We start from the raw sequence: 24688 nt of genomic DNA, 5'->3' as shown, positions 1-24688 counted from the left end.
CCTGACAGTAATTGCACTGAATGGGACTGAGTTGTGTCAAAATGACTTTAAAAGGGTGGTTGAGAATTTCCTGTGGGATGCAGAGGCAAGCACCAAGGCTTTCACTTCATTTTCCCTGCTGTCTCTGTGCTCCCAGAGGGCTCACTGCTCATGCTGCTTTCTGACAGCACGAGGACCTGTGTAAACACCCTCTGCCAAGAGAAAGCTTCACCAGACCCTGCCATTTGCTTCTGTTTCCCTCTGGCAGAGGAAAAGATAAATATTCCTACCTGATTCACAGCTGAGCTCGTTGCAAGCCTATTTTTAGCAGCTACCAACCAGCTCTCCTGATAGAGGGAAAGCAACCCAAATGATAACATGGAATTATAAATAGAAGAGTGGCATTTTGCTTTCAGTGAGCTCTGAACCCTGGGCACCCCTCACCAAAGATGCAGCAGCTTCTGCACTCTGGAACTTGCAGACTTCACCCACCTCAGCAGATGACACATTTAGAACTTTAAAATACATCTACACAGTCAAAAATTAGTTTGGGGGGTATTTTTACACCTCTAAATAAAAACGAGGTTTCTTGGGAGTTCTTTAATTTTAGGCTGCTCACACATCAGTGCCTCTTAACAAAAGCATTAACAAAAGCATTTCCACTGAATTCTGGGTGCCTGCTCTTGTCCAAAGAGCAGTGATCTGAGTGCTCCTCTGGGCTGTAAGCCATGCAGCTTTCTGAGCAATACCCATCAAAAAACACAGGCAAATTTCATGGAACTGTCATTCCATCTGGGCTTTTCCACCCCAGGTGGAACAGGCTAAGCCATCCACAGCACTCCCCAAACAAGGCTGACAAAACCTGCCATTTCTTTGGTTTGCAATAGAACAAAAAATGCCACCAAAAAGCTTTTCAGGGCCCTGCCCCATTCCATGGGAAGCATTTGGAGGGACAGCCAGCAGCTCCTTTTCTGGCTGGGGATGCTGCAGTTTGCTCCACACGTGGCCAAGTGCAGCACCCCCGCATCACCAGGCACATGGAAGTGCTGGTATTTTTACCTGCTGCAAAAATAAAAATAACAACAACAACAACAATAGCGGAACACTGCCACTGCAGCCAGGCAGAGAATGAATCAGACTCCTGCACTATTTTTTCCCTCCCTCAGTAGCTGATTGAGCAGCCTGTTTTTAGAGCTGCCACAGTCAGAGGCCCGAGATGCTGAAGGACAACTCCTGAGGTAATTGTTAATTTTCCTCCCTCACTTGCTCAGAGGGAGGCAGGAGAAGAAACCCAGATCACACCACCAGGGCTTTTCCTGCGTCTCCACACTGCTCTTCACCCTCTGCTTGCACAAGAAGACAACTCAAGGAATGGGTTAAGCCAGAGAAAATACTTGCAGATATGATTCTGTCAGTTTGGGCAGAATTAGACCTGCTCATTCACGGCGTGGAAGCCTCCCAAGGAGCAGCTCAGTGATGTGAGAAACAGGGTGGACGCAGGAAGGGGCAGGGATTAATTCAGGGCTGGACAGACAGAACTCAGCTGCCAGAGGAAGCCCAGCACTGCCACACTGCCCTCAGGGCTGCTGCTGCCTCCTCCCACAGCCTCTGCAGCTGTGCTAAGGGCACACAGAGGGGAGGGGGCACAGCCAAACCTGCAGCATCCACACAGGAACTCAGCATCCACTCAGGAACTCAGCATCCACTCAGACACCCAGGCCCTCCCTGGCCCCAAAGCCTTGCCTCCTTCTCACCACCGCAGCCTGTTGATTCCAGCCCGTGCTTAGGGAACAGGCTATTTTTGTACAGAATGTGGGTTTGAGTCCTCTCTGAAAGAGAACAGGATCAAAGCCAAGCCTGCCAGCCCCCTGTAAGTGCCTTGGCCACTGTGCAGAAGGTGAATTTTGCAGGGAGAGGAATTGCTGCTGCTGACCCAATCCTGCTCTTAAAACATGTTCATCTCTTCCTGCCTTGTTTTCCTCTGCCCATCTCAGAAACTTGATGTATTTCCTTTATCTCTGCCTCTATTTAAATACTGGGTGTCAACTGATCCCTGAAAGCAGCAAGCAAACTTCTTCCTTGTCCCTGCCTCAAGCTGTGGGCTTAATAATTTAAAGAGATCAGCAGTTTTGAGGCTGACAGAGAACCTGGTGGCTGCTCAAATATTTCTATTACAGTGGCACCTGAACAGTAGCTGGAGGTGAGAGCAGAGGCAGCCTGTGCACATGGCATTATCCCTGGTGGATCACAGGGAACACTCAGAGACCCAGGGCAAGGAAAAAAGCAGCTCTCAGAGCACATGGAGCTCCAGGGAGGCAGCTGCACCCACGCTGCACAGTGGTGGGCAGCTCAGCACACAGCTGGGCACAGCTGGAGGGAGGGGCCGGCTGTGGGCAGCTCCCCACCTCCTGAGCAGCCAGAGGAGCCCGGGAGCTGCAGAGCCAGATCCTGAAAAGCATTCAGATGTCTGGCTCCTGCAGCGTGCCCACAGAGCCCAGGAGGATGGATGGGGCCCACACAACTTGCTCAGCATCATATGGGAACTGTGTGGGAGTCCAGACTTAACACCAGCTGGCCCAAATTTAGAAAGCAGAGCCTCCTTCTTAGCACAGCTCCCTAAAAATACACCTAGGAACAGGAGAGCAGAGATGCTGGCTCCAAAGGTCCAGCCAGCCCACCACCCTCCTGTCTCCATGGCAGCAGAGAGCACAGAGAGGAGAAAGGTACAGGGACAGGCAGTCGCACGTGACATCTCCCCACTGCTGCTCAGGGGCTTCAGGCACTCTTCATTCATCAGCTTCCTCTCTGCTGAGCTTCTCCTGCTCCCCCAGGTGAGCTCCTAACTGCACAGCATCCCCCTGGCCAGGAGATGGATGCACATCCTGCTCACACACAGAGCTCAAGGAGTGGCTGGGAAATGCTTTAAATTAATCGTTATCGAAGCCAACATGTCAAACAGCAGGTACCAAATGAGGAGTCCTGTGGCACTCTGGGCAAACTGGATCGTGTGGCATCCCCCAACTCTGCCCAGAACACTGGACAATGCTGGCAGGCACAGGGGGGGATTTTTGGGGTGTCCTGAGCAGGGTCAGGAGTTGGGCTGGATGATCCCTGGGGGTCCTTCCAACCCAGCATGTCCTGTGGTTCCGTGGATGAAGGTGCAGAGGAAAGAAGGCGGTGCTGCACTGCAGCAGCTCTGGCTCTCTCCGTCCTGTGAGGCCCTGCCAAGGTGATGCACAAGTGCAAAGAGCAGGGAAGCAGGAGCCAGGGACTGCAGTGGTGCCACTGAGGCTTTGTGCCAGCCCTGGCAGTGCCAGGCTTTGGGCAAACCAGCCCAGCCCCCACACTGCTGTACTTGCACCAGTGGCACAAGAGATTGTACAACCACCTTCCGGAAGAAACAGTGAAATAATTCATTATTTCCTCCTGCTCTCCTGTTGGGGCAGAGCTTTGGGGAGTGCTGGCAATCTTTACTGACACAGAACCACAGAATACCCCGGGCTGGAAGGGATCCATGAGGATGATGGAGCCCAGCTCCTGTGCTGGAGCTGCTGCTTTTCAGGAGCTGCTGATGCTCTCTGCAGGTACCGCTTAATGCCCAAGGGAAGAGCACCCAAACACCAGCACCAGGAGCAGCCACCAAGCTCTCAGGAGCACGAGGAACTCTTACAGCAGCACTGAGAGGAGCTGACAGCATCCCCAGCAGCACAGGGGCTCTCCCAGCTCACCTGTGCACGACCCCAGCCCGGTGCAGGTGCTCCACGGCCAGGATGAGCTGCCGGATGTACTTGCGGGCTTCGTGCTCCTCCAGCCTCTTCTTCTCGTAGATCTTGTGCATCAGGTTGCCCCCAGGGCACAGCTCCATGACCAGGTAGTAGCTGTTCTCAGTCTCCAGGATGTCCAGCAGCTGGGCAATGTTGGGGTGACGGATCATCTGCTGGATCTGCCCCTCGCGCCGCAGGTTCTTGGTGACATACGTGTCCTTCTTGGCCCTCTTCTTGTCAATCACTTTCACTGCCACCTAAGGAGGGAGCAGGACAGGGGGCTGTTAGCTGCCACATCGATCACTTGTTGCTCCAAGCCCGTATAAAGAGCCATTAGAAACACCCAGGAGTCACAAGGATGCCCCTCCCAGCTGGCACGCTGCAGGCACAGCTGCACGGGTCAGAGGAAGAAGAGCTGCTCTTCCAACCCCACTGACTGCTCCATCCTTTACTTCCTTGTACAGTGACAGTCCAAAATCCCTGCAGGGAAAGCAGGGACAAAGGAGAGGGGACAGTCCCACTAACCACCCACAAACACTTGACAGCTTCAGGCTGGGTGTCCATTGCAGCTGCTTACTCAGAAAGCCTCCAGGCTGGTGTTTACAACTTTTAAGTGTTGTTTTTGGCTTTTCCTGCCTTCCAATACACGACTGGAGATGATATCCTCTCATTACAATTTCCTTAAACTACAGTCAAGTGTTGGCTTTGCATGATTTGCATAAAAAGGTACTGAGAAAAACAAAACCACCTTGGTGCCACTCTCTTGGCACATTTCTTTCTTCTGCTTTTTCTCTCTCGTGGGAGCTTGGGACAAGGGCAAGGGGAATGGCTCCAAAATGCCAGAGGGAACGGCTAGATGGGATATTGGGAAGGAATTCCTGGCTGTGACGGTGCTGAGGCCCTGGCACAGGATGCCCAGAGAAGATGTGGCTGCCCCTGGATCCCTGGAAATGCTCAGGGTCATCTGCACCCCCCCTCTCTCTGCACCATGAGCACCTGGCAGCTGCACTGCTGACTACTCACATTAGAGACATCATTTAGCCATCAGACAAAACAACAGGTAAATCAGAGCTGGATTCAGCCCTTCTGAGAGCCCCAGGTGATTCACCAAGGAAACAGACTTAAATTAGTACATTCTTTCAGCTAATGAGATGGGACTGAGCACAGAGGCTTGCATGGAGTATTTAGACAGCAAACAGGAGTTACTCTGGTGAGGACAAACAGATGCACAGGTCACACAAACACGAGATACCACACTGTACAGCTGGCAGCACAACAAAATCTCTGCAAAAGTTAAAAAAAAAAAAAGATTAAAAGCTGTCATATATCACAGCTGCAAGGTACAAAACTGCTTCATGGAGTGGTAGCAGTATGGAGCAGCAATCTGTTATTCATACAGGCAAGGCACCCCTAATTCACGGGCAGAAAAAAGCACATTATAATGCCCACGTGTGCTGCTCAGCTGTGGAGGTGCAGCAACCCCCTGCACACAGAGGACAGAGCCAGCCATGGAGGACACCTCCACCACCACCAAGAATTGGCTTTCTGTGCCTTAAGGACAAACTTTTCCCCTAATCTGGACACTTGCCAGGCACCAATCCCAGCACACAGGCAAGGCAGCGTGGGATTCACCCCAGCTCTGAGCCACCTTTCCCCCTGCCCTCAGGTCCAAGAGATGCCCCTGCACAGCTGGCAGAGCTGGCCAAGGTGGGAACAGCAGATTTGCTCCAGCAATACCCAGTTCTAGGGATCAAACTCTGCCCAGGGCTGACTTAGCTGAATATCCCTGATTCTGAGTTCATCCACAGGTAGAGCAAGGGAAGAGAGGACCAAATGTGCCCAGGCACACTTAACACACAGAGCCTCCTGTGCAGGGTGGATGTGTGTGCAAGCACCTGGAAATTTCATTCATGCAGAAGGGGAAAAGCGTTTGGGAGAGAAAATACTGTAGATGTTGGGTAATCATCAAACAAACACACGGGGGCTTTCACAGCCCACTCAAGACATGCCAATTACTCAGCTCTGCTCTCCCAAGCTTCAAGGAGGGGCTCTTTGTCTCTGTACCATGCCTAACTCAAGTCTCCTGACTCAAGTTCCTGGCCAACACTGGCACAGAAATAAAAAAAATAAATGATAAAGCAAGCAATTACTCTCAATATGTAGCAACAGTGGTTCTTGACATTCTGCTTTTGGCTAAAGCTCTGCTGTGTAAATAGATAAATGGCTCAGGTTATTCTGTGTTATGAGATACAAAGATGAGTAATAGCCCATATTTTTGGTTCCTGAGTCCTAGAATCACACTGTTGGAATGAATTACTTTCCTGAAGGTTCTGCTGTGACACATCAGATGAGCAACTGCTGCTCCTCTCCAAAAACCCTCCAGGTTGGGCTAAAGCCCGCAGGAGCCTGGGCTAGGGGAGGGCCAGCAGCTCTGCTCTGCCTGGAGGAGAGGCTGCAGGGCAGAGGGGCTGCAGCTCCACGTGTGCCAGGCACGGAGCAGCACGTGTCCCCCTGGCACGGGCACGGGGACACTGCCAGCTCCTGCCGGGGACATCCAGAACCCCAGCCAGAGACAGGCGGGGGAGGCCGGAGCTGCCTGCCACCAAACTGCACAGAAACGCTCACAGCAAGGCCCCCAGGGGAAAAAATAAACCTGGGAAGAAACGGCTTCGAGGACCAAACGTTGCCTGGAGAAATCGGGGAGCCGCTGCCAGCGGAGATGACACTTTTTGCACGCCCTCTGTCAGCAGCGTGGAACTACCACGAGGCAGGGAAGGGGGTCACACTCGTCCTGGGGGTGTCCCCATCCCTGTGGGGATGCCACGAGGCAGGGAAGGGGGTCACACTCGTCCTGGGGGTGTCCCCATCCCTGTGGACATCCAGGAGGCACCAGCTCCTGTTGGGCAGCTCCCCAGACCTGCTGCTGAGGGCAGGAGGAACCTCCAGGTGCTCAGCGAGAAATCCAAGCCATCCTCATCCCTCTGCCACCCAAGCAACACTTGGGAAAACCCAGCTGTGCTCCTGCAGGGATTTGCTTGCCCAGAGGGCAGTTTAGCTCTGCTGCTTCCCTCACTCTGAGCTCCTGAGCAATGCCCAGGTCCGATTCCTGCAAAAACACCTGCAGGAGCACTCCCACTGCAGCGGCCCCAGCTCGGCAGATAATGTTCTGACAAGTTTAACTCTGCAGAGAACAGGGGACAGCCTTGCAAAATCAGGGTGTGACATTTTGAGGGCTTTTGAAGAGCTCTCCCCACTTACCCAGCAGCTTGGATTGTTTCCTTCTGCGAGTTCTGAGCCGGAGAGGGAGGCAGCTCCTGCTGGCTGCTGCCAAAGGGAGCTCAGCTCAGCTGAGAGGAAACTGGCTGGAAAAAGAATCCAGCAAGAACTGTGGGATTTGGCCAGGAGACCAACAGAGCACCAGAGAAGCAGCTCCAACTATCAGAGGGACTATTTCACTGTTGGAGGGACAGCCCCCTGCCTTTTTCCTCCTTTTTTTTTCCTTTTTTTTTCCCCAGGGTCTCTTTCTGGCAGAGCTGCCTGCCACGGTGCCAGCACGGCAGCAGCACTGACACCCAGCACCACCCTGGAGCATCCTGCCCATGCCAAGGCAGCTCAGAGCTGGCAAAGAGAGCTTGGGCTTCTGCACCCAAATCACAAACTTGGGCTTCTGCACCCAAATCACAAACCTTTACTGTCCAGTTTGACCTCAGCCAGGACAATGAGACAAAGAGCCAGACCGTGGGGAGATTTTGCAGCCATCAGTACTGCAAGTCCATCTCCAGCTTTTTTCTTTTTGCTCTTCTGCTTGGGCTTCTATTGCTGCCCAAGGCAGCAATAAATTCAGTTTCTTTCCTCCCTTATTTCCAGCCATAGCTGTCTGGCTTCACTTGCAGCTTGCTTTGTATTTACCACTGTTCTCACCACAAGAATCCGAGCTCCCTTTTCAAAAGCAGCTGGTGATTTTGGGTGGCCAATTCAAATCACATTAAACAGACCTAACTCTGAAGCCTGCACAATTGTCAGCACAGCCCCAAAATCAAACCCCTCCAAGGACATCTCTTTGTGGGCAATCACCCAGCCAGGCACAGAACAAGTTGTTCATCACAACCGAATCCAAGGACTAGAAAATGCCAATTTCATTCTCTGGGTAGAGTTTATTCTTTTCTCTAACTGCTACAGCTTAGCAAATTTTACAGAGCAGTAAAGGAATGTGGGCTTTTATACAGCAAGTTCCAGTGTCTTAGGAAATAAAGCACTGCAGAAAAGGGTGTTTCAGCATCTGCTCTAACTGTAGTACAATCAGCAATCAGGAAAGGTAGGGAGGAGTCACTGCTGCTGAGATATTTTCTTTTAAGCCAAGAGTTTGGGGTGTAGCAGTGCACGAGCCCAGCTGCTGCAGACGAGGCAGGATGAATGTCCCAGCAGGCAGAAGGCCACTGGCTCTGCTGGCAGGCCAGAGCCAGCCAGGAAAGCTGGGAATCAGCCCCTGAGGACACAGAAACTCCTCCAGACAAGAGCAGCTCTCAGTACATTCACTCATGTGCTTTGCACTCCTGCTAGCCTGGAGGGAAAGAATCTGATTGCCAGGGGATGAAAACAGCATCCCACCAATTCCCTGCAGCCCAAACATGACAGAAAGGGGTAGAAAGGGACTCAGGAGGACTTCAGATAAGCAAATGAACCTAAAGCCTCTTGGTGCCACAGCCAACTGAAACATAATCCCCAAAAGCATAAGCAGGATGTATTTGGTAGGTAAGGGAAGGTATTAATGACACCTGTCCGAGGCACTGGGGGCTATTATTGGAGTGCTCTATCCAGTTCTGGTATATCCAGTAATTAAAAATTATGCTGAAGTCTTGGAAAGAGTTCTGAGAAGAGCTTCAGAACAGTCTGAGGTCCTAGAGCTGTTAGCTGTACTGACTGAAGCTCAAAATGAATGTTTAATTAAGAGAATGCCAAGCACTGACTCGATGATTTCCTGCAAGCACCTGCATGGGGGAAAGATTTCTGATAAGAGAAAGCTCTTGAACAAAATTAAAATGCACATCCCAAAAGGTAAATTGGGCAAACTCAGGCTGTTCCTCTTCAACATTCTGTTACCTCACATCATATTTATGGGGAACTTTGTGCCATGTTTCACAGGCAACTGTGATTATCCTTCCCTGGGCCTCTGCTCTGCTGTTTCCATAGAGCCAGCTGCCCTTTCCCTCTCCTCTTCTGTTCCTCCTTGTCCAAACAGGGACAGACAGACATATCCTGGCCTCTCAGCATCCCTGGAACAGCCAGGCTTTCACAGCTCAGGGACCAGCAGGAGATGCTTTGGAGGCAGGCGGGCTGACACAGTCACTCTGAAAAGAAACCCCCATAAAACACATTTCTCCTTGGTCCTACAAGTCCACAGCAGCAGCATCTGTACCAGGCACAGATTCCAGAGCCTGCCTGGGGAGCAGGAACCCGGAGCAGCCCCGTCCATGGGGAGGAACTTGGGCTATGGCTTATCTTGAGGGGGTCATGCCGGGGATCTGTCTGGCCTTTGGCAGAAAGAAATCACTTCCAGCAGCCTTTCAGTGCCCTCCTGGTCGGCTGATTAATGGGGCAGCCCTGAGGGAGGGCTGCACATTTTTACCTCCCTGGCCTCTCAGGATATCTGCACGAGTCAAGAGAGATTACACAGAGACTGATGGAAGCAGTGGTGGCAGAAAGCCAGGCACAGACATCCACGAGGATGCACTAAGAGCTTCCAGGAGAAATCCTTACAGATCCCTGTCAAAAGCAGCCTCCAGGCCGGAGACATTTCCTGCAAGGAGCACTCTTGTCTCTGAGTGCCTGGGACAGATGGGTTTGCCTTGCAGAAATATCCTTCTGCTGTCCAAAATCTCCCTGTTTTCTCAAAAAAGACCTTTTTGACCCCCACTCCCAAGGTAAGACTGACAGGCCAAAACACTGCAGGAAAGCTCCAAACTCAAGGTGTGAGCAGCAGACTTTCCTCAGGGAAAATGAGCCATAACTCACCCTCCTAACACCAGCAGCCAACATCTTCCCATCTCCCTGCTCGTGGGGTGTGTTTCCCATTAAACAGCCCCTGCTCCACATTTTAGCAGAGCTGGAATTAAGGAAGGCCAAGTGCCCCTGATTTAATGCCAACTCAGCTCTCTGGTTCTCTTCTTTAGGGAAGAGAAAACCCAACAAGCCCATCCCCTGAGCCCCTGCTCTTGAGGCCCAGGTAATACCCTCCTTTGTAGTGATTTAGAACACAGCAGATAAAACATTTACAACTGTCAGGAGCCAGGAAAAAGGTGTCTCCAGTAAAGATTTTCTATATAAATAATACACTCTCTCCCTCAGCTCTGTGGACTTTATTCACAGAAAACGAATTTATTCTCTGAAAAAAAAAAAAAAAATGTTTCCATGACAATCTTCCACAACAGACAGAGAGCAAAGGAACTTTATTTTATATAACTTGGCTTTTTTTAGTTCTCTTTGTTGCAGTGGTTTTCCTCGCTGTGCTCTGATCTCACATGGCAAATGAGAAGCACCATGGGTGCAGCACCAAAGGTGCTGAACCCAGAGCAAACACTGACACAAAAGGAGACTTTGGTCACAGCTTTTGTGAATTTTTCCCGGGTGGTTTCCCTGGGATGGCCCCTCCCAGGCCCTTTCCATGAGGATGAGGTCTGACCCTGCTCTCTGCCAGCACTGCCAGAGCCCAGGTGACAGCTCAGGGACCAGCAGGAGATGCTTTGGAGGCAGGCAGGCTGACACAGTGCCCCCACCCAGCCTCTCTGAAAAGAAACCCCCACAAAACACATTTCTCCTTGGTCCTACACGTCCAAAGCAGCAGCATCAGTACCCCACACTGCCAGGTGAGCACCAGCCCTGCCGTGCCTCAGTTCACCTCCTGGCTGACACATCCCCACTCTTGGCTCTGGGCAGCCTGGATGCCTCTCATGCCCTGGAGGAGCAGCAGAGCCAGCTGTGAACCCCCAGCTCGTTTCTGTGCCTCTGCTCTGAGCAGCTCGGGGTTCAGGCAGGCTGTCACAGCTCAGCCACCACAAGGTTTGTGAGCCCTGCTCTCCTGCCAGGGTGACATCCTCGTGCTGCTCATCAATAACCTCCCCTTTCCCAGCTCCCGAGGGCAGAGATGCTGCGTCTGCTGAAATGCACGGAGCTGCAGCCTGAGGTGACTGCTGCGCACAAGGCAGAGCTGCTCTCGCTGCCAGGACCTTCACCTGCCTCTGGAGACGGGCACACAGCTCTACCAAACCAGTTAAAACCACCAAACCTGCAGGAACAAACGTGGGGATCCAGATGTGAGCGTCACCCGGCGTCAGCTCAACCCCAACCGCTGCATCCTGCAAGGGTAACAAAAAAAAGCAGCACGCTGCTGACAGGAGGCATCCTCAGAACTGCTGAGTGCAAACCTGGAAGCAGATTATCTCAAGAGGATAAGGAACTGCCACATGTGCATCCGTTCAGCTCACTGCAGAACAGGCTGCCTCATGGAAAACACGAAGGGAATCCTTCTGGAAGTCAGAGTGTGCGTAAATGAACAGGCTCCTGGCCCAGCCCAGCTCATTCCTGCTCCACACAGGACAGGGACAGAGGGAAGAGCACGGCTGTAAACCCAATTTTCACCTGGTTGTTCTCCAGGCTGAGCAGCTGGGAGCACATCAGCTCCACTCTGCCTTCTGCTGCAGCTCTGCAAGCTCCATCTCACCTGGCAGGGAGCACCCCAGTGACACATCAGCCTGGTCCTGCCCTCCAGAACCTTCCCTGGAGGGCTGCACGCTCACAGGAGCGTGCGTGGAGCACGAATTCTGACACAAAAAGTGGAAAAGCTGCGAAAGCCAACACCTAGGAGCAAGGAAATGTCAAAATGCAGGCTGCAGAAACAGCCTGGCTTTGTTTCCTCGGTGCACAAGATTGAGGGTGGCACATCAGGCAGGTGCAACAGTTGGCAGCTCTTTAATAAAGGGAAACAGATCCTGGAAAAAGCCACCCTGTGGATTCACAGTCAGGGCTTTTCAAAATAAGCTTTTTTATTAAAAAAAAAAAATTGGATGGAGATAAAATCTGAAAATATGTTGAGGAACAGGTAAAGATAAAATGACTAACTAAATGTAAGTGAGAAAACAAACCCATCCAGGAAACTGATACACAAGTATCACTGCAGGAAGAAAAAAAAACCAGATCAAATTTCAAACTGCAATCCTGCAGCTTTGCCCTCTGATGCCCTGACAACAATGAAGGTCTCACAGTTCCACCTGCAGCCTCACAACACCTGGGAGGGAGGAAGGAGGAAAAGGCTGAACTGAAAGACCTGCAAACACCCTAGAAAAATCAACTTTTGTCTGCAGCGAGGCAGCCTGCTGAGCCATGTGCTGGGCAGGATGGCTTGAAAGTGACAGCCCAAAACTCAGGAAGGGTAAAGACACAGGCAGAGATCCTGGAACTGTACATGGGGATGTACCCAAAAGCCACCAAGTCTCCTTTCCCTGCAGCCTGTGGTGGAACAGGCAGGGAAAGGGCCAATTTACTCCTGGCAAAATTAACTCTGTGGCACAAAGAGGCATTTCCAGGTCTCTGCAGGGAGGCTGCTCTGCACCTCGTGGTGGGGGGGCTCAAATATGCCTTTTCTTTGCATTTTTTCTCTGCCTCTTTAATAAAGAAATGCATTCTGAACGTGAACTCTTCAGTGAAAAGGCCACTTTTAATATTAATTGCTTTGCCTCCATAGCAAAACTGGTAAATTGTATTTTTAGCCACTGCTTCCCACTGTTGCTGAAAGGCTCTTGACTAAGTGTAACTAAAAAAGCACCTTGTTCCAGCTCAACAATAGCACTGGAGGAAATGATAAACAAAGTTTTCCCTGGATGAGAAATCAAATGAGTCAATTTGCCTCACTGACTTTTTTTTTTTAAATTTTTTTTTTTTTTTTTTTTTTGTAGTGCCAAAGATTACACCTAAAAGCAGCTCCATATAATCTTGGCTCAGGTTTGTTTACAGGAACTTTGGCTCATGAATTGTCAGCGTGCTGCCACCCCACAATGCTGCTCAGAGTTATTGGGATAGCAGCACAGATAACAGAGTGTGATAACAGAGCCTCACATCACCCCACCACAGCGACGGCAACGCGCTCTCAGCTCCCTAAGAATGCAAAAAATAAGTGTATTTTTCTAAAACTACAGCTCTTTTTATAAAAATATCTGTCTTTATGAAAGAGAGAGATCTCCTTGCCTGATCCCCATCACCCAGAGAATGACTTGGAGCAATCCAAGAGCACACAGGCTCCCGAAGTCACCCAGCCACAGTTCTCTCACAATTTAAAGCCAAATTGGCTTGTTCTTCACAGAGGAGCTGTGTTTCCTTAGGATTAGCACTAAAGACTGCCTGAGTGGAGCTGACAAATCAGCCCTTTACCCCAAAATGTCAGATTACAGCTGCGATATTCCATTCCAAAGCCAGGGGAAGAACCATCTGCCCAAGATTCTCCTGCCCTTCATTGCATCAGCCCCCACCAAGGGCTTTTCCAAGCCCAGGAAACAACATGCCTAAAAAAACCAAAAAAAAATACCACTGTGGCAGCACAAACCACCAGCAGCACCTGAGAGGTGCGGGATGGAGTCCAGAGGTAAAATCCTGGGAAGGGAAGGTTTAGAAACCTGGGGAAGGAAAGGTTTAAAATCCTGACCTCAGCTCACCCTCCTGAGCTGGCAGGAGCTGCTGAGCCCCATCCCACACAGGTCAGCCCGAGGGCACCTGCTGGAGGAGCCTGGCCCTCAGAACACCCTGCCATCCTCCTGCAGAGCTCTGCAGCTCCCAGGAATGCCAGATTTTGGGCACCCGCCTGGCATCGCCTTGAGCCTGCACAACGCCTGGAGCCAGGGCCGTGGATCCCAGCCTGGCTGGGGGCTCATTAATCCAGGGATTTTGTCCCCAAACACACCATTTTCTGAGACATTAACTCCTCCAGAGTCGCTAAAGTCTGCTGCAAATCCAAACCTGTTGGGCCCCCCCTACTGAAGTGTGACATTTCAGTGACCCCAGGGGCCCGGGCTCTGCCAGAACAGCTCCCAGACAGCAGGGCAAGGCTCTGCTTCAGGGAATCCTCCTGAATTTAGGCAGTGCCCTCGGCTCAGCACAACCAAGGCTCTGCTTTAGGGAATCCTCTTGAATTTAGGCAGTGCTCAGCACAAGCAAGACTCTGCTTTACTTATTTTAGGGCAATCCTCTTGGATTTAGGCAGTGCCCTCGGCTCAGCACAACCAAGACTCTGCTTTACTTTTTTTAGGGCAATCCTCTTGGATTTAGGCAGTGCCCTCGGCTCAACAGTGGCTTTACAGACGAAAATCTGCCCCAGGCCATGGAAGTGGGGACAGCGTCAGGCTCTTAAGGAGTGACCTTCCCTTCCTGGGAGGAGCAAGGTGGGAATGGGACCAGGAAGAGAAGAGCCTGGTGCTGGAGAGCAGGGATGCTCTGCTGGCAGCAGAGGATGGATGGATGGATGGATGGATGGATGGATGGATGGATGGATGGATGGAACAGGAGGATGCTCTGGTGGAAATGATCAAGGAATGGCTGAAATCCACAGCCAGGGGCAGGGCTCTGTCTCCCCAGGAGCAGCTGCCAAGAGGCCACCCCTGCTCTGTGGCCAGCAGGCACTTGTGTCCCCATGCCACCATCCCCACCCCTGGAGGCTCAGCCTCCTGCTCTGCAAGGAAGGAGCTGGGTGAGCAGATGTTTCCCTTCTCCCCCCGTGGTGGGCTCCACGTGGGGCACGTCTCAGCTCCTCTGACTGGGGCCACACCAGAGGATGTGCCCAGGAGAGCAGAGGGTCCAGCAGGGCGAAATCCTCAGTGGGATGGGCAGCACACCCCCCTGGGCTCAGAGGGACCTCAGCCAAGCAAATCATTAATAACTCTTCTCTCCCACCCTTAACTCGAGCTCATCCACAAACAGCTGGGCTTGAGGAGGTGGATTTCTGGGAGGTGGGCATTGGGTTCGTCAGTCTGGAATGCGTGGCTGGTCCTTCAGGCAGTGCCACAGCGCAGGGTCGGGTCAGGCAGAGCTCAGAGATGTCCCTGCCTGCCCCCAGGGATGGACAGGGCTCGGCAGGAAGGAAGGAAGGGTGACTCGCTGAGCTCTGCCTGTCACTTTGTCACAGCGTGTGTTATTCGAGACACCGAGGGAGAAAAAAACCGAGTCAGGCAGCAGACCTGGGAGCTGAGACGGAGGGGGGTGTGGTGGCTCTTTTTTATTTTTTTCCCCTCTTAACAGACTGAGATAAATGTAGCAAGCCCAAAACGTGGAGGTGGGGAGGACGTGTGTGTGCATGTGCCTTTTATCAAGCGCAGGATCATTGGATGTTTCTGTTACCAAGGAGAAGCACACGCTTGGTAACAGAGCAGAGCAACATTTATTTATTTTATTTTATTTTTTTTTGCATTCCTAGACGATAATATTCACAAACCTTATCATTTTTCACACGATGAGATTCTCAGAGCCCCATATGAAATTTCTCTCCGTGACAAATTTACCGGAATGAAAAAATAACTGCCCGGGAGTGCAGGAATGCCATCAGCGACAGGGAACGACACCACCATAGCCCCACCGCCCCGGGGAGGCTCCAGCAGCGACCCTGCTGGGAGGGAACCCCAGCGAAGGACACAGGAGAGGCAGAATCCCGGAGCTCACAGAATCCCAGAGTCACTGCGGCTGGAAGAGACACCGAGTCCGGGCTGTGCCCCATTCCCAGCGCGGAGCGCTGAATGTCACCTCCAGGCATTCCTGGGACACCTCCAGGGATGGGCACTCCAAACCGCCCTGGGCAGCCCCTGCCACTGTTTAAAACCCTTTTCCATGAGAAAATTCCTGCTGATGTCCACCCTGGCCCAGCCTGAGGCCGTTCCCTCTCCTCCTGTCCCTGTTCCCTGGAGCACAGCCCGACCCCCGGCTGTCCCCTCCTGTCAGGAGCTGTGCAGAGCCACAAGGTCCCCCCTGAGCCTCCTTTTCTCCAGGCTGAGCCCCTTCCCAGCTCCCTCAGCCCCTCCTGGGGCTCCAGCCCCTTCCCAGCTCCCTCAGCCGCTCCTCACAGCACTTGGAAGTTGTGTGGATAAACAAGAGCAGCACAACTCTGTCGGGGGCTCGGGGGTCTCGTCCTCGCTGGGTTCACCGCCCAGCCAAGCCCCTGGTAACGCTGTCACCCTGTCCTGCTGACGGGCAGGAGCCTCCGCTCAAGGGCTCCGGATAAAACCCAAAAAGCAGAGCCCCTGCACGGACTGTGCCGAGCAGCACGCTGGGGGAGAGCCAGGCGGGCTGCATCTGCGAACACATCTGCCGACTGCGAGACTGTGCCCCTCCAGCAGCAACACGAGCGTCACCAAAAACCCCGCTTTTCTCGCCAGAAAAAGTGAGCAAACCAAGCGGGGGGAAGATGTTAACATTAAAGGAAAAGCAGACAGGACAAGGCAGCCGAAGTAGTGCAAGGGGAAGGCGAGGCTGCAGCGCGGGAAGCTCCGCGGGAGAGCGCCCGGCGGAGCCGCGGGGACTCGGGAACGGCAGGAGCGGGACGCCTGGAGCCGAGGGGCTCCTCCATCCTCCGAGGGGCTCCTCCACCTCAGGGGGGCTACTCCATCCTCCGGAGGGCTATTCCGCCCTGCCGGAGAAGCCCCACCATCCTCCCGGAGGCTCCTCCATCCTGCCGGAGGAACTCCACGATCCTCCTGGGGGGTTCCTCCACCTCACGGGGGGCTCCTCCACCTCAGAAGGAACTCTTCCATCCTCCCGGGGGGCTACTCCGTCCTGCCGGAGGGGCTCCACGATCCTCCCGGGGAGCTCCTCCACCTCAGGGGGGCTCCTCCATCCTCCCGGGATGGCTACTCTATACTCCGGGGGGGCTCCTCCATCCTGCCCGAGGAGCTCCACCATCCTCCCTGGGGGGCTCCTCCATTTCAGGGGGAGCTCCTCCATCCTGCCCGAGGAGCGACACCATCCTCCCAGGGGCTCCTCCATCCTCCCGGGATGACTACTCTATCCTCCGGGGGGCTCCTCCATCCTGCCGGAGGAGCTCCCCGATCCTCCCGGGGGGCTCCTCCATCCTCCTGGGGGGCTCCTCCATTCTCCCGAGAACTCACCCTCCAGGCCGGCAGGGACTGAGCACAGCCCGCTCACCGGCCAGCCCCCCGTTCTCCCCCGTTCTGCCCCGGGGGGCTCCCGGAGGCGGCGGTACCTTCTCTCCGGTGATCACATGCAGCCCCTCGCGGACCTTGGCGAAGGATCCCTCTCCCAGCTTCCTGCCGATCAGGTAGTTGCCGACCCTCTTGGTGTGCTGGAAGTCGCGGAGCCGCTCCCGGGGCGCGGCGGCGCTCAGCCAGGCGGCCAGGAAGGAGCCGCCGTCCGCCGCCGCCCGCCGCGCCTCCCCGCCCGCCGCCACGGCCGCCGGCTCGCCCAGGAGCCCATCGCCCGCCGCCGCCGGCATGCCCGGCTCTGCCTGCCCTGCCCTGCTCCGCGCGGTGTCCCCGGGCCGCTCACCGAAGTTGCAGCGCGGCGGCGGCGGAGGGACCGCGGGGCGGAGCGGACTGGTGGAGCGGGAGGAGCGGAGCGGGCGGAGCGGGGCTGAGCGGGTGGAGCGGGGCGGGCGGAGCGGGGCTGAGCGGGCGGAGCGGAGCGGGGCGGGCCGCGCTGGCCCGTGCTGCCGCCGCTGCTCGGAGCCGGCCCTCCCCCCGTGCCTCCTCCCCGCTCCGGCGGCGGGGCAGGGGGCGGAGGGATGGAGGGAGGGGGAGCGGCTGCTTCGGTTCGAATTTGCGGTGATTTCATCCGCTCGCACGCGGCGGGAGCAGCTGCGATCCACAGCCGGGGCTTTGCCCGTCCGGCTGTCCCCCGCTGCCCCGGCATCCCAGCGCATCGCATCTCTGCCGGGAATGAACCCGGAGAGCGCTGCCGGGCTCGCTCTGCGTGTGCCTCTGCTTCGCTGCTGTCCGCCAGCGGCTTTTGTGTCGCTGTGCCCCTCCTCCCTTCAGCACGGCCGAGTCCTTCTCGCCGCCGTGCGGGAGAGGCGCGATGCCCCCCGCCGCTCCGCGCCGCCCCCTCCCCGCTTCTTTCCCCGCCGCCTCCCCATCCCATCCCATCGCTCCCGGCGCCCGGAGCTCCCTCATCCCGCTGGCCGCATCCGCCAGCGCTGCCCCGCCCGGAGGATGCGGGCCGGGCCCCTGGGACTGTCCCTTGCCGCCCGACCTCGTGGGGATGGAGAGGGAACGGGTACACTGCCACTGCCACCCAGAGGACACTGCCATTGTCACCGCACAGCCCCCTGCCACCCAGAGGACACTGCCATTGTCACCGCACAGCCCCCTGCCACCCAGAGGACACTGCCATTGTCACCGCACAGCCCCCTGCCACCCAGAGGACACTGCCATTGTCACCGCACAGCCCCCTGCCACCCAGAGGACACTGCCATTGTCACCGCACAGCCCCCTGCCACCCAGAGGACACTGCCATTGTCACCGCACAGCCCCCTGCCTCCCAGAGGACACTGCCACTGCCACCCAGAGCACACTGCCATTGTCACCCAGAGCACACTGCCACTGCCTCCCAGAGCACACTGCCATTTACACTGCCATTGTCACCCAGAGCACACTGCCATTGTCACCGCGCACCCCTCCCGCCCAGCTGGGGCACGGGAGCGGCGGAGAGCAGCGATGGAAGAGGGGACAGAGCCACCCCGCTCGAGTCGCTGCTGGTCAGCGATGCTCTGCCCTGCTCTTGGTCTCAGCCGGCCGCAGGTGCTGAGGGAGAGCTGCCGGAGCAGTTAATGCACTGAACGCCTCATTCGGGTTTTAACCTCCAGCCCACCCTTAGTTGTGTTAGCCAGAAAGCCATGAGGAGCCCCCATTTGTCCTTAAGCATAATCCACATTTTTAAGTTTTGCCTGCGTGCTTGCGGTAGGGAATGCTTGGAAACTTGAAAGGAACCACGGGCACCCCGACAGATGTGAGCTGTGTCAGCAAAGCCTCCTGCTGAGGGGCAGCTGAACCTGGCACCAGCTGACCTAGAGCTCCCATCCCATCCCATCCCATCCCATCCCATCCCATCCCATCCCATCCCATGCCATCCCATTCCATCCCATCCCATCCCATGGATCCCATCCCATCCCAAGCTCCTGCTCCCACCCCAGGGCTAGTGAACACACCTCTCCCTGCTTTTTAAGCTCCTCTTTGACTCCTTAAAACATAAATCTGATTTTGCATCTCACTCCTGTCCATTTAACGTGGATTTTTGTCTCCACTGGCCACATTCCACCATCTGAATCTCTCAGTGACCTCTCCAAAATGCGTTCCCAGTGGCTAAACACATTCCCAGGGCTGGGAGCCCTGGAACTGGCTCCACACCACCATGCTCCACTGAAATATATGTTTTCAGATGAAATTTCAAACAAAACTGAAACCCAGCAGGCAGCAACTGGAGAAGGGAAAGCTTCAAAGCCCATCAGTAACAATTTGGATTGAAAATCTCCTCTCGTTGCGTGTACTGGGTGCATTTACAGGCATGACAGCACATTGCCACCTAAAACAGGAGTCTGAACGTCCTCTGACCTAACCTGGGAGTGGTTTGGTGCCTTGTGGGAAGGAGCAGGGACACAGGATCATGCCCGAGCAGATGGCAGCTGGGCTGAACTTCGGCAGGACACGTCCAGGACAGAGCTTCAGTGAGGTTTCCTCCACCAAAGCTGGAGAGGGAAGGCGCCAGGGCTGTCCCTGTGTTCGCAGGGAAGGTGAGCAGAGTGGCAAGGCAGGGTGGCTCTGTGGAGAGCCTGGCTCTGTGCCACAGCTCCTCCGGTCAGCATGGCAAATGGGAGGGGTTTAACAACATTGCTGGGTGGGGAAAAGGGAAAAAAGGGGGGAAAAAGGAGGAAAAAAGAGGGGGAAAAAGGGGGGGGAAAAAGAGGGGGAAAAAGGGGGGGAAAAAGCTGTGCTGGAACAGTTACACTGGGAGAGTGAAAAGTACAGCTTGCTCCAGAGCTGGGAAGAGCCTGCATCCTGTCTTGTTTAAATATATGGCTGTGCTCAGAGGGTCTGCAGCCAGACTCTTTCCCTGCCTACAGGAATATCCCTTCAGAGGAAGGCAGGCAGAGCTGGGTGCCTTTGTTTGGGCTGACAGAAACGTGGTTCGGCCGCTTGGAGGATTAAGCAGATGTTAATGGTGTGTTTTGCAGTCAAACACCTGAAAATCAGCCCCTTTCAAAAATAAAACTGGCGAGAAACGTCCATTGCAGCGAGCGGGAGGAGAGCTGTGAAAGAAGCCAGCCAATATTGCTTTTTAATTGCCTCAGCTCCAGGAGTTAATGAGTTGCCAGTATCCTTTCACCAGGCGAGCCCTGCCTCCTCCCCATTCCCATCCTGTCCAGCTGTGCCCATCAGGGTGCAGTCTGGATGAAAAGGGGATCAAAGGCTGCGCTCATTTCTGTCCGCGCTCCAATTTAAATTTAACTCCAGCGTGCTTTATTTCGAGCTGCAGACTTTCTAGGTAATGACATATTCTGATTAACTGTTGAAATTACTAATGAATTAAAGGCAGTAGTCTGTCTTCGGGTTGCAAAAGCTGTAATAACAAGCTGCTAAAAATAATACAGGGCTTGATTTATTCCCACAAAAGCAGAGAAATTCAGAGTTACCCTGAGAGCATTGTCCTTTGCCATCTCCAGCCTTTCAAAACACTGCAGTAAAATGGATTATTGACTTGTGGAGTGGGAGTTTTACAGAGGGAGGCTGAGGCCCCTGGGCCCAATCCCCAGTGGGTGAATCCTTACTGGGAACTGGAGACTGGGCACCGAGTACATTCTGTCCTGGCCAGATTAAAGGTGGCAATTCAACATTTGCCTGCCACATCAGCCTTTTGCAGCCAGTGGGTACTGCTGACTTCAGCCAGGTCACAGGAGATACCCTGACTCGGTGCTGATGGGCTGAAAACAGAGAAAGTCAATGTTACTGCTTGTGCTTTTCAGGTTATCTCATCCTGCTTTAAAATAATTGGGGGTTTTTTTGCAGGTTTTGGGTTTGAGGGGTTTTTGGGGGGGTTTGTTTTGACAGCTGTTTAATTTTGTAATATTTGGGGTTCAGGTATTAGAGATTTAAAGAGTTGAAATGAATTTGAAGGAGATTTTTTTGAAGTGAGAGTATATTTGTTCTTAGGTAATTTTTGAGGGGTTTATGGTGTTTGAATCCCTGGATTCAGGCAGAGGAGAACCAGTGTTTGCTGGCACAAGAAAAGGAGCCAAGCCAGGGGCAGCAGTGGAGAAGAGAACCCTCTCCACATGCCAGGATGTCCAGGAGCAGCTGAGGACATTGTGACTCCTGTGCCTTGGTCCTGCAGATGCCACTCAGGGACAGGAGCCTGCCCAAACCCAGCATGGAGAATTAATGTGTTTCACTCCTCCATGGTTGCAGGGTCCTGCACCTGAGCATTCATCAGCTTAAAACTTGTCTCTGGACATATGGCATCCTCAAAAATATTCAGAATATAGTTATATATTCATGTACAGGTGTGTGTGTTTACAGAAACATGCACATTTACCTGAGTGAGCATGGGAGTATTTGGTGGCTTTTACAGAAATGTGTTGGCAGTGCCCCTCCAAAAGCTCTGCTGGAAGAGCTCTCCCAGAAGAATCTCCAGTTTGCAGCTTCTGTCCTCCACAGCCAGCACACAAACCGAGCACTGGAGGTGTCACAAAGCAAATGGAATTCAGTATCAAAGGGGCTGGCAGGGCGTTGCTGCGTTGGTGCTGTTATTCTTTCCCACATTCCATTCATTGGGAAGCTCGATTTCTGAATTTCAGGGACCTTGGGTTTCAGTTCCATTTTTGCACGTGAGGGAACACCAGAGGGCTGTAGGGAACTGCCCTGAGCTTTCAAAAGGCCCGAGGTGTCAGTGATGGATGAGATGTGAAGGACAGGGAGCCCAGAGCGTTGTGAATCCCTGGCTTTAGTGCATCCTGCAGGAAAAGGGCTGAGGTGTGGGGAATGCTGACAGAGCCCCTGCAGGGGCCTCCTTGGGTCAGTCCTGGTGTTCCTGAGCTCTGGGAGCCATTTCAGAGCCTGGTGAGGACAAAGATGGGCTTGAAATACAGCTTTACACCCCAGGAGGGACTGCTGCTGCTCCAAACCCTCCTGCCAGTGCCACACCACAGGGACAAGATGCCCCCAAAAATGTACAGTTGTATCTCCTAACTCTCCTCCTTTTTCTTGCAACAGGTCAGAAAATATCCCAGTTCCTCAGAGCCCAGCCCAGGACTGGCTGGGTGCTTGCATCTCTAGCAAGGGGTGTTTTTTCAGTCAAAAACAAGAGCAGATATTCAAATGCTTCCTTGCAAGAAATATTCCAAACACCTTGTTAAAATGTGACCAGAGCAGCGATTCCCCCCCGAACAAAGCCCCCCATGTTTTGTTTAAGCACGAGAGACTTTTGTACAGCTGAAAGAACTGCTGGAAAATCAGATTAAAAAACCTTGAAATGAATGCAGTCTGGTACCCAGCTATGAAAATTCATCTGGGTGCTTTGCAGCCTGAAAACATTCATTTTTTCCAAGCGTTTTCCTTTGTGCTCAGGACAGACCTGCTGCATGACGATTGCAAGGCTCGTTTACAAGTCACAGCTACCCTGCTGCACTCAGGTCTCGGGATGCACCTTCCCCTGCTGTGGGCACCACATCAAAGGCTCAGGGCTGGCAAAGCCAGCTATGAAGTGTGCAATTATTTACAGGTGAATACTCTGGCCTGTGTTCAGCCCCTGAAGCGTTTCTGAAGTGATACCAGCTTCAAATTAATAGATTCAGTGCTAAATTAGGAATGCTTGGGAGGGAGGGGAGGCCCTGGCACAGGGTGCCCAGAGGAGCTGTGGCTGCCCCTGGATCCCTGGAAGTGTCCAAGGCCAGGCTGGACAGGGTTTGGAGCCACCTGGGGTAGCGGAAGGTGTCCCTGCCCTTGGCATTATTCCACACATATTCCAATCAACAAGTATTTAATCTCAAGGCTTTTACTTGGCATGCTTAAAAGAAGGACTAACTGGACTGAACCCTCCAAAAAAAGAAATGTGTTTATTAGTTACCCTGAAATCCTTTCTGTCACCTGCACCGCTTCCACGTAAAAATTCAGTGTGGGCTTATTCCTGAGCGTGCCACACGTGCCAGTCTGCTGGGACAGAGACACTTGGGATACCCTTCCCTTCCAGGATCCAGGAGGGGAGGCCTGGCAGAGGTCACTTGCTCACAAAAGCACGGAGAACCCCCTTGGCACAGTCACCAAAATCCGAGGGGTTTATTTATTTCAGACCGTTTATTTGCTGTAAAAGCGTTTTGTTTAGTTTGTTTAACAGCCCGGACAGACAGCCACGGTTTAAAAGCACCATCCCACCCAGACTCCCCGGGGATGAGTTATCCTGAGCCTGGCTGCCAGAGCCCAGGCTAACATCTTGCACTGTGCCCCGGGGTCAGTGCCTGTGGCTGGCTGCAGGAGGCCACTGGAGAAGGAGAACATTCCTGAGCCGAGGATGTTTCACAGGGAAAGCAGAGCTACACTCTCCAGATGTTCCAGTTCAGGGCGTGTCAGCAAAAGCTCTCTGGCTGCTCTCAGCTGTCAGGATAGCTCTCAGAGGAGGGGAAGAGCAAATTCCTGCCTCTCTGCTCCAAAGCGGGGGTTTGGGCTCGCAGCATCAGAACCCCCAGCTGGAAACAAACCCGGAATGTGCATTTCACAGGGACACTCTGCTGCTTTGGGTCTGCTCCCCACCCTGCAGAGCCTCCCTCCCACGGCTCTGTGGGACCTGGGCTTGTGAAGGGTCTTTAAAACTCCATGGGAAGTTTATATGGTTTTGTACATTTGTATGTAAATACCGAGATGAGGAGCGTTGAGTTGGCTTCTGATGGAAAGGCACTGAGTTTTACATCTCTCGTGTCTCACTATTCACTGAGGCTGAAAATGGAATAAAATCTTTTAAAATGCCCCTCAGCTGCCCCATCTCTGCAAAAGCCAAGAAAACCAACAGAGCTCCTTTGCATCCCACCGTGTTCCAGCCCAGGAACTCTCCCTTTCCGCACAGTCACACATTCCCCTCAAATCCCTGCTCCTGGCTGGGGTGCAGCTCCTCCAGAGGCTCCCTGCTCCCATTTAGTTCCAGGTTATTTTCCCTTTCTGGCTTATTTTTCAGTCTCAGGAGAGTTACCCACAATCTCAAGCCCCCTATCACCTTGGTGCAAGGAACACAAAGCAGGAGGAGCTCTGGGACCATTGTTCCAACTTCCCCCTGCAACAGAAAAGAAAAAAAAATGTTGGTGAAATCGTATTTCCCGTGAGATTTTGTTGCTTTTTGTCCTCCTGGTGCTCTGGGTGCAGAGATGGGTTTGTTGCCCCCAGCTCCCACTGTGGCTGCTGCTGGCACTTGGGCTCTGATCCCAGGGGTTCCAGGGGAACTGCTTCAAACCCTCAGGGAGAGAGAGGTTCCAGTCCACACATCCCTGTAAATTCTTTAGTGGAAAACTGGGAGACAGCTCCTGAATGATCCAAAAATTTTTTTTTTAATATTTTACTGACAGACTTTCTAGAAAGAAGAAGAAGAAAACAACAGAGATAAAAATACAGCTCTGGGTTTGCATATTTACACGGTTACAGATTCACTGGCAGACGCGTTTGAGTATCAGGGTGATTATTACAAAACCCAGTGGGTTTTTCATTCCTGCACCTGTTTCTGTAGCAAGCACATTCCCCCTTGAATCAGCACTGATCCACCTGGCTGATGAGCACTAAGCACCATGAAATATTTGGCAGGGAAGAGGAATTACTCATGAGGACTCCGGCTTTGACAGCACTTCCAGACCCTGTCTGCTGGAAGTGGCCAGAAGAGATAACGTGACTCAGGCATGGGCGGGCCCTCCTGCCTATCAAAAATAACATCGTGGT

General features: G+C 53.4%; 1 protein-coding gene across 2 annotated transcripts in view; it reads right to left on the bottom strand.

Annotated features, from left to right (window-relative positions):
- Positions 1-17322, bottom strand: part of HUNK (hormonally up-regulated Neu-associated kinase) — a 41240-nt gene extending 23918 nt beyond the window's left edge. For both annotated transcript variants that reach the window (XM_041460406.1, XM_041460407.1), the window contains exons 1-2: positions 16972-17322; positions 3708-4000 (exon numbers count right to left, since the gene is read on the bottom strand). In XM_041460406.1, the coding sequence (XP_041316340.1) occupies positions 3708-4000; positions 16972-17220 (542 nt within the window). In that variant the 5' untranslated portion in view covers positions 17221-17322. The remainder of the gene's footprint in view (positions 1-3707; positions 4001-16971) is intronic.
- Between the last annotated feature and the right edge of the window lie 7366 nt (positions 17323-24688).

The sequence above is a fragment of the Pyrgilauda ruficollis genome, unplaced genomic scaffold (genome assembly GCF_017590135.1).
Source record: "Pyrgilauda ruficollis isolate IOZ18807 unplaced genomic scaffold, ASM1759013v1 scaffold143, whole genome shotgun sequence".
Taxonomy (NCBI): domain Eukaryota; kingdom Metazoa; phylum Chordata; class Aves; order Passeriformes; family Passeridae; genus Pyrgilauda; species Pyrgilauda ruficollis.
Note: the sequence above shows the minus strand (reverse complement) of the source record. Positions and strands in the feature narration are given on the sequence as shown.